This window comes from Panthera uncia, chromosome C2, assembly GCF_023721935.1.
Source record: "Panthera uncia isolate 11264 chromosome C2, Puncia_PCG_1.0, whole genome shotgun sequence".
Taxonomy (NCBI): Eukaryota; Metazoa; Chordata; class Mammalia; order Carnivora; family Felidae; genus Panthera; species Panthera uncia.
Window position 1 is genome coordinate 11,455,602 of NC_064810.1, and position 12,201 is coordinate 11,467,802.

Sequence of the window (12,201 nt, forward strand, 5' to 3'; positions counted from 1 at the left end):
TGAGAGAAGGGGGAGAGAGAGAGAATCCTAAGGAGGCTCCCTGGCCGGCAATGGAACCAGACACCAGGCTCTATCCCTTAAAACATGAGATCATGACCTGAACCGAAATCAAGAGTTGGATGCTTAACTGACCAGGCTCCCCTCTGAGTTACTTTTGAGCAGTTACAAAAATATTCTCTTCAAAGTCCTTGAACTAGGACTCATAATTGTTGTTTTCCCCCTTTTGGATGGACCTAGCAGATCTGAGAAGCCTGCTCTTGGGGTGAGGGGAGTGGGATAGGAGGTCCCGCACAATTCATTCACCTTGGGGGCCTCTCAGGGTTGCAGCACCTTCACCGGAGTCTTCAATTCCTGCGTATTTTCTAGTTTTTAAAAAATGTTTATTTTTGAGAGAGAGAGAAAGGGGGGCAGGGAGGGAGAAGAGAGAGGGAGACACAGAATCTGAAGCAGGCTGCAGGCTCTGAGCTGTCAGCACAGAGCCCGACGCGGGGCTCGAACTCACAAACTGTGAGATCATGACCTGAGCTGAAGTCGGATGCCCAACCGACTGCGCCACCCCAGGTGCCCCAATTCTCGTGTATTTTCTACTATTTCTCCTAGCACCACAGGATCTTGGAGATTACCTAGTCCAATCCCCTTATTTCCTAAATGAAGAAACTGAGGCTCAGAGAGGCTCAGCAAAGTACCTGGGGTCACACAGTGAAATAGCAGCGTCAGACCTCGGAGTCCTAGTTCTTGTACTGTTCGCTACATGATGTTCTAGAACTTCTCTTCCCCTGCCCCCCCCCCTCCTTCCACAGGAACTGTGGTCACACATAGGACAGTTGGAATCAGTACACACAGCTCTTCTTAAATTGCTAAGTAGGACCTCCAGGAATTTTCTTTCATACCTTATTTCCTCTGAAGACCTTGAAACGATTTTGCATTTGTTCTCTCGCTTTTTTTTTTTTTTTTTAATCTTAAAATTTGGCACTGAGATTCTATCCCTCTCCCTCAGGCAAATATTTCCTAGTAGTCACCTGCCTGACACTAGAGTTATTTCTGTGTGCGAATGTGTCCTCCTCATTCAAATTGAGGAGAGCTGAATTCTGAGTGTAGGTGACAGAATGTGACGTCGGGGAGGAGCCCAAGACTGGGCTCCACTTTCCCGACTTCCAACTCGGAACCCGTGCTTCTGTTTCTTTGTGGGTCCCCTTTCTTTCCTTCTGGTGGCCTTCCCTTCCTGCTTCTTCCCTGCTGGCCCCTTCCTTAAGCCTGCTGGACCCACCACTGCTGACTGTACCTGCTAGGAGCCCTGCTGAGTGTCTTCCTTTTCACTCTCCACTCCCACCCTGGCTAATTTCATTAACTTGCAGGGTCCTGGACCACCCACGAAAGATGCAGGGGACCCTGCTCCTTACTCTGGGAGACAGGATGCAGAACCATTATAAATGCGGGAGGGTGAAGGAAATGGACAGGACACTTTCCTTCAAAGTGCATCCCTTGGGACATGTAAACAATACACTGCAGGATAGGAGGGTCCCTTGTGGCCGTCCTGGGAATCTGCATAGATGACGTCACCAGGAATCACCCAGCAGACTGCAGTCTCCAGCACCTTCCCTCCGACATCGCTGGCAGGCCCCGGAGGGGCTGGTGACCGTACGCGGAGGGAGAACCTCATCGGTCCTTGTTAATTAACTATTCTTGGGATCATCTCATTATATAACCATCTCTGATGTCCGCATCTGACTCGGAACTGTCACTTTTGTCAGAAAGAGCGTCTTCAGGCCACGGGCACTCTGCAGAGGGGCTGGCGAAGGGTGGCTGTGTCCCTTCCCCACTGGCTGCCAGAAAGCTTATTTCCGTTTCATCTGAATCCTCTAGGTTGGCTGTCTCTTCTAGAAAAGATGGTGACGTCGGGGGTACTTCTGAGTCGTCATCGGGGATCCTCACAAACACAGAGTTTAAATTTACATTGAAGGTAATTTTGTCCCCAGACTCCTCGGTGGAGCTGTCATCATCCTCGGAGACGGGGTCCTGTGGCAGCCTCCCTCTCTCCTTGTAGGCCCCACTCTTGCAGCATTCCGACTGCTCGGGGCTGGGCCACGCTGTCATCAGGCGCTCGGTGTCAGCCTCAGGTTCGGATTGATCCGGTTCCTCAGCGTCCGGCTGGATGCAATCTTCCAAGGTGGCCGAGGAGGCGGAGGCCGGACCCAGAAGCCTGCCCGTTAGCCCGTGCATAGTATAACCACCTCCACTTACTGGAGGGGCCACCTCCTCATTGCTGTCGCTCTCATCGTCGTAATTGTAATCCCACACTTTCTTCTTCCTGTTAACGTGAATCACCTCCACGAAAGCCACTGTTTCCAAGGGTGGCCTCTCAAGAAAGACCCAGGATGACAAGTTATTAAAATTCTTAAAAACGAGAGAGAGAGAGAGAGAATCAATTCTGAGTGTTTGCTCTTTATTTTTTGACATAATAAAACTCAGTGAGATGAACTGTTCAGTGACGAGGATGAGGAAGTGAGGCCAACGGCAAGAACAACAACAGCTAACGGTTACACGGTGTTTCCCACCTGCCGGGCACTGGTCTCTGTGCCTCACTCGTGTCATCATTCGTTTTACCCTCACGGCCCTGCCATGAAGCGGGCTTACTATTCTTATCCCCATTTCACAGATGACAAAAATGAGGCAGAGAGGTTAAGAAACGTGCCCAGGGGGCACGAACACTGAGCGGCGGAGGCTGCCTGCGGCAGAGGCTATGTTCTGGCCTCCACTCCTTCCCGCGGGGCTCCCCTCACCGCTTCCTGCTGCTCAGGGGACTCCGGCCACTTAGATTCTGGATTGCCATCTAAATCTGTCCATTTAGATTCTCCTAGGGCGTGTCAGGGAACCGTGGGTGAGGAGAGACTCTGGGGAGCCCATTGTATCCGGGTCACAGCCCCCTGGACTGGAGGATCTTAAAGATGAAGAGGGGATCCTAAAAGAGTTGGGAGGGTTAGAGGAATGGCAAGACCGGAGCTCATTCTATTCCAGCTCTCGGAAGAAAGCACCACCAGGACACCAGCCGAGCAGGGAGCTGTGGAGAACACAGGAGAACAAGGCTGAGTCTTGCCCCGTCGGTGGGTCTGTCTCTAGGTGGGGCGAACGAGGAGGTGGTCAGGAGACTCCTTTCAGAGACCTGGAATCGTCATCAGCACCATCTTCCTATTTTCCTAAGGCCTACTTGGGCTGCCCACTTGGGCAAACCTGCTCTTCCCCTACTCTACCCAAGCCAGGCGTAGGGACAGTTTTTCTGCTGGGTTGTTCGTCTTTTTTCCCACAGGATTCCTAGGGGCGCTTCACATCACCTGGATGCTAATTGTTTGCTGATTATTTATGTCACATGTGTTTTCCCCTAGCCCGTGGTTCACCATTTTACTCTCTTTGTGAGGACATTCGATGACAAGAAATTCTTAGTTTTAACGTAAGAAAACGTATCGATGTCGAGCCTCTATGGTGTCTGTTTTTTGCGTCTGAGAGAATCTTCCTTACCCCAAGGTCACACACAATCTCCTACAGTGCCTTTCATAGGACAACCTTTAATATACCTGGAACTGGTATTTGTGTGTGGTGTGAGGTAAAGTTCCAGTTGCATTTTCTCCCACATAGATACACTTATTGACCCAGCCAATCCTGTCCCCATGGCAATATCATTAAACATGTTTCCATACGTGTGGGTCTGTTTCTGGGCTCCCTATTTGACCAAATCTTTGTTAATGTCTCTCAAGAAGCCATTTTCTCCACAAACGACCTGTAACATCCTCTGTTAGATTTATTCTTTAATGTTTTAAAAATATTTTTTTATTACTATTGCAATGGTATTTAAAATAAACTATATGATTCCACTTAACTGTACGATTTCAAGTTCAAAACCAGATAAAACTAATCTATGCTGTTAGTAATCAGGATAGTGGTTATCCTCGGTGGGGGTTAGTTACTCGAAGGTGGCAGGAGAGAGACTTCTGGAGAGGCTGATTATATTCTCTTTCTTGATTTAGGCATGAATTACATGGGTGCATTGAGTTTGCGAAAATTCACAGGGCTTTATACTACGAGTTGTGTACCTACTTAATTTCTTGGAGGTTGAAAAGCAGCTTCATGTTTGTTTTCTGATTATTGCTGGTGTATAAAAACGCAAGCATTTTTTATATTGACTATTTTGTATGTACCAACGTCACTAAACTTATTAATCCTAATCATTTATCTCTGGATTCATGTGAATTTTTTACTTTGCCAGCTATATCATCTATAAATTGTCACAGTCCCTACCCTTAGTCCTCAGACTTTAAGATCTAGGAGGGCAGAAGTTTTTGTTTGTTTTGTTCTTTTCTATATCCCCAGCACCTAGAACGTGTAAACACATGGTAGCCACTCGGTAAATATTTGTTAAATCCAAAAAAAAAAAAAAAGAAAAAGAAAACTTTAACATCTGTTCTCGATGAAACACATATACACACAAATACACGAGGCCTAGAGTGTTCTGCTTTGCCATTCCTAGAGTTTTTACTTAAACACAGAGCAACAATTTTTCATGAAGAAGTATGAGAAAGACACAATAACAACACGTCCTCTCAGTACTTGGGGTCAACACCATAACAGGCGTATTTATAATTGGTGTATAATTTGGACACGCCTTAGGGATGGGAGGAACCCCAGGGAGACCTGGCGGGGGGGGGGGGGGGGATCAGTAACCATTTTAGGTAAGTCAGGCAGAGAATTTATCTAGAAGGGAGTAGGTGTGGTAATAAGGACCTTTATATCTCAAGGCTACAGTGAGACATATCGGGGTAGGATTTGTCTAAGACCTCAAGGCCAAAGGAATAAATACTTGGCAGACAGGAAGAGGTGGATTAAGGCAGCGATAAGGCCGCAACTGACGGCTAACATAAAAGACTGAAAGATACGTTTACACTGAAGGATCAAAACTGTCCGTACTTGAAAGGCAGGGATCACAGTGTGGATGAAACCCAACGCAGAGTCCTCTGCGTCTAAGGCGTCTAAGGCGGGGCCAAATTCAGGCTGGGTTCAAACACCCATTGTAATTAAAATCTCCCCAAGCACACTCACCACCCCCTAAACAGCCCCCAAACCCAACCCGAAGGAGTAAAAACACAAAGAAAAAGAATAGTTCAATTTTATCAACTGGGGAGGAATATTTAAATGTGCAGTTGTTTATAAAAATGAGAAGAAAAAGATGAAATGAGTTTAGAGAAAAATAAGATATCTCTGAATGGAAACTGATAAAATGAATATAGGAAGACAGCAATGGGATGGAGAAAATGACAAATGAGGGGCAAATTAATTCTTTTATCTTTTTATAAGATAAATCCAGGGGTGCCTGGGTGGCTCAGTCTGTTGAGCGTCTGACTTCGGCTCAGGTCATGATATCGCTGGGTTTGTGAGTTCGAGCCCCACGTCGGGCTCTGTGCTAACAGCTCAGAGCCTGGAGCCTCCTTCAGATTCTGTGTCTCCTCCTCTCTCTGCTCCCGCGCCCCCCCCCCCCCCCCCATGCTCATGCTCTATCTCTTTCTGTCTCTCAATAATAAATAAACGTTAAAAAAAATTAAAAAAAAAAAGATAAATCCACCTTGTGTATATGTTCCACTGAAGTAATCCAAATTGAAAGATAATCTTTATAAAATGTTAATGAAACATACTGCATTATTCATAAAGTCCGAAGAATAAAAAGGAAGGAAAAGAAAGGAAAAAAGTCAATTCGGATGGCCTACAGCGGGCAAATGATTAAGGGAAAAATAAGACATTAATAACAATGGGATACTATGTGACCATTAAAAGTAACACGTGGGCCAAGTATAAACAGAAAGCATCAAATGTAAATATATATTTATAGGGATGGAAAAGTCACCCAGAGTGATAATGCATCTTAGTGTTTTTAGAAAACGTTTTTTTTCCTTCTGTGAAAATAGTTAAGAATATAATAAAAATTCTTAAGTTATAAAATAAAGATAGAAATTAAAAAAAAAAGACTACATACCAAAACTTTGGGGAAATCATTTCTTAAGCATATATAACCAACCCGTTTCAGTATTAATATGGTGCTTATGAAGACAGCTGCTATTAAAAACATAACAATTATTCCTCCTATTTTGGCGGATTCTGATGACTCTGTTGATGAAAAATGAAATGACTTTATTTCAAAATAAATTCAATAAATTATCACAGATGAGTGGAATAAGATATCAAAGAACAACAAACTTGGGAAAAACTATTGTTACAGACAAAAGAGTGAAAGTAATCTGAGCATACATATTCTTAAATGATGAAAATGGCAGATTTATTTTTAAAAGTGAAATTTCTTCCAGTTTATAATGATGTTTTATGACTGCCCCATGCAATACAGTAGCTATCAGCCATATGTGACTACTTAAATTTAAATCATCAAAATAAAAAAAAAAACCTGTTTCTCATTCATACTGGCCATATCTCAAAGGCTCAATAGCCACCTGTTAACACGGTTAAAAAGAAAACTCAAGGCCCAAAAAGGAGTCATTTTATGCCTGGCCCACATCACCAAACTGTAATCTTCACTGGTCATTCTGGAATTTCCAACTCAGCACCATGAGGTAATCCACCTAATATAATAAGATCCTTTTGTCCCTCAAAGGGAGGTGACCTCACCTGAAAATAATCCTATTTTTGGTCTGACTTCCGCGTTCGGCCTTTAAAAACATTTCTCTTTCTGCAGCCCTCTGGAGCTCCTTTATACAGATGGGACGCTGCTCAACGCACAAATCGTTCAATAAAGCTAATTAGCTCTTCAAAATGGACTCGAAAGTTTGTGATTGAACAGTAGACATGACGGGCAGAAAGAAGTGGAGGAGGGGAGTTTGTCTGAGGAAAACAGCTGGGTTATTCTGAGGCTGGACTTTGGCCACACCAGGGCTCTACAGAGACCACTTTGTCCTACTGAGTGCCCCTCAAGCTTCTTGTCAAAATTCCTTTTGGAGAATTGCAACCTTCTGACGGCAAGTAGCTTTTTAAATTTTGTTTTTCTGTCTCTCTATTGCAATGTAAGTTTCACGTGGTCAGGAAGTGTTATTTTTATTTGTTTTGTTCACTGCTGTTTCCCCAGCATCTACAAGAGAATCCAGCAGACAGTGGGGCCCCAATAAATACTTGTCAAATGGACGGGCACAGCTTTCCCTCAGGGCCTTAGCAAAAGAACCAACCGGTTAATTTGGGACTTGACCAAAGGGGAGACATTTCTCTCAATCTCTGGGCTAAACTCCCCCCATACGAGTGATGCCCTAAGCTCGTGGTATTCACCACTGAGTCTGAGGAAGTTAACGCTGGTCCCAGGTTGTCTTTCAAGCCCCGCCGCCCCCCCCCCCCCCCCCCCCCCCCCCCGCCATCCTAACCTGTCTGGTTCCCAAGTTGGGCCAGTTGAAGGTAGTTCAGATGGCAAATCTGGACAGTGGGGAGTCCACATTATGTGAACCTGCTTGGTCCCTGAGTTTCAGACAATAAGAATTGAGACATCAAATATTTGGATAGTGAGGGGTACCTGTCCTTTCACTGTCTGGGGCAATGATACAAGAAGGGAGGCTGACTTCATATGCAAATGATGTGTTCACACCACGTAAAGATGAAATGACACGACGCCGTGCTATTGCATGACTCTTTCTTAGCAGGGGAAACAGAAAAGGCAGGGCAAAAACTGAGTAATCACAGCGCATGTCAGCCTCCAGGGAACGTGTGCCTTTGGTCAGTCTTACATTCATCTTCCAAGTGGGGGCTGAGTGTTAGCCAACCATCGTCTGTCACGTCACGTTACTAATCTGAGTTTTCATTGCTGCTGTTGTGATTTACGATAAAAAATATTTACTTATTTGGTCTTTGTCCCCGGTTCCTGCAGGGCATAGAGCTCTGAGACCCCTGACAACTTTGCCCTGCATGTGAAGTGGTGGTGGAGACAGTCTTGTGGGACTGAGCCCCGAACACCAGGTAGACAGTGCCAGACTTGAGTTAAATTGCAGGACCCCGAGCTGGTGTGGGAGAATTGCTTGGTATAGGGGAAAAGCCCCTCACCGGAGGAAGTACAGAAGTATTCCATGAGGAGACGAGAAAATAGTTCTCTACTCAGCTGGCTTTGCAGTTTCGTTTGTTTGTAAGATCGTTGTCTAATAATAATAATAACAATATAAATATAGTAACAACAGTAAGAAAAATAAAATAATAATAATAAAAATCTGGTCTTTGCCCCTGGTTCTTGGCGCAGACCATTAAAAACCCTTGGAATTTCCTGAGCGACAGGAGTGTCTTTGGGGGACCATACCTGAGTTTATGCTAATGAACCAAGGGAGGGTGTTGGATAGCTCCAGGAAGGGGGATGGTCACCAGAAAAACCAACCTGGTGTTTAGAGAGTAGGAACGGCTGGCCTCTGACTGTTGGGGAGGGGGGAGGGCTGGGGATGGGAGTTCAATCACTAGTGGATGACGATTTCATGATTCATGCCTGTGTAATAAAACCCAGTATAAACTCTTGGACAGCAAGGCTTGGGGAGATTCGGGGTCAGGGAACACACGGACGTATTGGGAGGGTGGTGCACCCTGACTCCATGGGGACAGAAGCTCCTGCACTCGGGACCCTTCCAGACTCTGTGCCTCTGCATCTGGCCGTTCACTGTATTCTTATGATAAAACAGTAATCCTGGGGCACCTGGGTGGCTCAGCCAGTTAAGTGTCAGACTGGCTCAGGCCATGATCTCATGGCTCGTGATTTCAAGCCCCACCTTGGGCTGTCTGCTGTTAGTGTGGAGCCTGCTTGGGATTCTCCCTCTCTCTCTGCCCCTCCCTTGCTCACGCTCTGTCTTTCTCTCTCTCTCAAAAATAAATAAACATTAAAAAAAAAAAAAGTAATCCTAAGTATAGTGCTTCCCGAGTCCCATGAGTCCTGGTGAGTTATTAATCTGCAGGGGGAGTGTGGGACCCTCTGAATTTGTAGTTAGAGTGCACAGAAGTTTGGACGGCCAGACTTGCAGCTGGTACCCGAAGAGGGGGCAGTCTTGAGTCTGAGCCCCTTAACCTGTGGGGCCTGCTAACTCCAGAGAGCGTCAGAAAGGAATCAAATCACTGGACACCCGGCTGGTGTTGGAGAATTGGTATTAGGGCATACGTATGTAGATTTGTTTGGGGTTCCCATTTTCCTAAGAGCTACAGGCATAAGGAATTTATAGGCAAGTTCAGGTTGCCCATATTTGACCGACCCTACACTAATGATTCAAGCTAATGCCTTTTTCCTTTAAAGATACTTGAAAGGAGCTACTTTTTCCTTTAAAATCGCTCCGGGCGTCGTTGGACCCTGCGGAACACGGGAGAGTCAAATCACACTGAGCATCTCCAAGCACTAGGCGCCAGGCCTGTGTCCACTGAATCCCCAAGGAAGCCACACCATTGCGGTTGCTTTCTTCTGTCCCACCTGATCTTGTCTGTCTGTACTCTGGTAAGTCAGACCATTAAAGAAACTCTCGTCGGGGTTGGGAAATTCAGAAAGGCTTCTTTGGTGGAGATTTTCACTTTTGGCAAAACACTTAGGGGCCTCGTCACTTCCCAAGCAAATAATCAGCAACGAACGTCCCTAAGCCTGACTGTTCTCACTGCAGATTTCTCCACTCAGAGGAAGGTTCGGGGACTAGGCTGTTTCCCGTTCTGATGCCTTCGCAACAGAAGGACTTTTTAGTCTTCGTGAGGGACTAGGTCATACGCACTGGTGAGGTTCCCTTCCATCTACAAGCTATAGCGAACTTTCCTGCAAGCTGGCCACATCCGTGGGCCACACCCCACCTCCATAATTTGACCCTCTGATACCTGTGCGTGCAATTGGTCCCGGTAACCCTGCCTCCTCCAGCAGCTAGCTTGAATAATGGCCAACCCAAGGGCACCCAGAACTGAATTCGATCCCGACTCCCTGAGCTAAACTAGAAGCGTTGCCACTTCAGAGGATCTGACTTTATAAAGACAGACACCTGATTGTCCCTCTGCTATGGCAACTTAAAAGTGACTTCACCGCATAGTAGAGACTGACCAACAGAAAGCATCTCTGTGATGGGCTTTTCGTGGAAGGAATACCTTCAGGGCTCCACAACTTTCAGATTCTTTTCATTAACCAGGTTTTCCCTCGGAGTGAAAGCAGAACATGAATTTTCAAACACTTATACCTGTTTCCTGTCCAGGTTGAAGGAAGGTACATTTGACTGGAGATCTATTTATTGCTCCCATATCTTTAGACTTAAAATAGACAGATACACAGTAGTTTGTGTTTGGAATCAGCTTGTCGATGACATAAGTGACATTTCCAATGATGTTTCCATTTAGCTTGGGGTGATGCTGTAAAAAAGAAGCAAAAAAATCAGGAAGGCTTTGAGTGAGAATTTCATTTGCAGGCAGGCCCTTCAAGCCTCCTTGGGGATTTGTCCTCAGATCTTAAATGGGGATAGAAAGATCTCAGGCTTGAAAAGAAAAAGTATTTTTAAGTCATTTGGGGCCAGCAGTTTAGCACAAAACTAGATGCACATTTTTAAACCATGAAATCTAGTCTAGCAACTGCACTCTATAACGAGTAGAAAAAGTTTCAATGAGGAATAAAAGTTTCCATGATGTTTGGGCACCTGGGTGGCTCAGTTGGTTAAAGGGTTGAGAGATCCACACTGAGCATGGTCTCCTGGAGATTCTCTCTCTCTCTCTCTCTCTCTCTCTCTCTCTCTCTCTCTCTCCCTCTGCCCCTCTCTCCCACTTGTGCTCTCTCTCTCAGGCAAATAAAATGAAAAAAAGAAAAAAAAAAGAAAAAAATGTTTCCATGATGTCATTTTTACAAGATTATTTTGTCATGCATTAAGATAATCTTGCAAAACTAAGAACATAAAAAAGTGAGATTATCTTTTTTCATTAATGATATGTGTCTACTCTTCAGGAAGTGCCTTCATACATATTAACGAATGTGATTATGAAAACAGTCCACAGAGTTGCAATGATCTCCATTCTCCAGATGAGGAAACTACCACTCAGAGTGGTTAAGTAACTTTCCAAGGCCACACAGCATGGCTGTGGCAGAACTGTGGCTGATGTCTAATTCCTCATCTTCTCCCTTTAGACACCTTGCCCCTTCTGTTCCTAGGTAGTTCTGTTCCATTTTGGAATTAGAGAGATGATACGAAGTTTCTTTCAAGAAAAACAACTTCGGGGCACCTGGGTGGCTCAGTCGGTTGAGCGTCCGACTTCGGCTCAGGTCACGATCTCGCAGTTTGTGAGTTCGAGCCCCGCATCAGGCTCCGTGCTGACAGCTCAGGGCCTGGAGCCCTGCTTCGGATTCTGTGTCTCCCTCCCCTCAGCTCTTCCCCTGCTCACGCTCTGTCTCTCTCTCAAAATAAATAAAGATTAAAAAAAAAATTAAAAAAAAAGAAAAACTTGTGTGTGAAGTTTTATGGTTTTCAAAATACTAACAGTTCTACGAATCAGGATTTTCCAGCAGTTCATATACGGCCTTCTGTAATAATGTTTTTCTGCAAATTTCTATTTGGAAGGAGGAAGAATTGAAAGAAAGAAAGAAAGAAAGAAAGAAAGAAAGAAAGAAGGAAAGAAATAAAGAGAAAGAAAGCTCTAACAAATTAAACTCTCAAGCAGTGCCAATAAGCAGTGAAGAAGAAAAAGAGGGCAGAAGTAGAAACAGTGTCACGGAGGGAGGGCTCTTGCCTCCAAGAGAAATAGCCAAAAGTAGCTGAGAATCAGACTATCTGGGTTTCACACCTGGTGTTGCCATTGTGTGATCTTGATGAAGTCTGCCATACTTACTTCCTGTTTCACCAGGCAAACAGAAGCTCGCCTGAGTATTTTGCCCCCCGCCCCCGCACTCGCCTTGGATGCACAGTCCCTGCTCTGCACTAAGGTCAATCCCTTCTTGTGCTTATGAGATTCCATCCCTCCTCACTTCCTCAAGCACATGGTCCAGCAATCCCTTTGGAACATCCCATCTGCATATGAACATGCTGTAACTTCTTCCATTTTCTTTTTCTTTATTTTATTTTGAGAGAGAGAGAGAAAGAGAGAGAGAGGATCTTAAGCAGGCTCCACACCCAGCATGCGGCCCGATACGGGGTTCGAACTCACAACTGTGAGATCATGATCTGAGCTGAAATCAAGAGTTGAATCACCCAGGCACCCCAT

At 45.2% G+C, this 12,201-nt stretch overlaps 1 protein-coding gene across 4 annotated transcripts in view; it reads right to left on the minus strand.

The window, feature by feature from the left end:
• Window positions 1-588: 588 nt before the first annotated feature.
• Window positions 589-12,201, minus strand: part of IFNAR2 (interferon alpha and beta receptor subunit 2) — a 30,325-nt gene continuing 18,712 nt past the window's right edge. For all 4 annotated transcript variants that reach the window (XM_049629282.1, XM_049629284.1, XM_049629283.1 and 1 more), the window contains 3 exons: window positions 10,200-10,368; window positions 6,017-6,147; window positions 589-2,394 (listed from right to left, as the gene is read on the minus strand). In XM_049629282.1, the coding sequence (XP_049485239.1) occupies window positions 1,690-2,394; window positions 6,017-6,147; window positions 10,200-10,368 (1,005 nt within the window). In that variant the 3' untranslated portion in view covers window positions 589-1,689. The remainder of the gene's footprint in view (window positions 2,395-6,016; window positions 6,148-10,199; window positions 10,369-12,201) is intronic.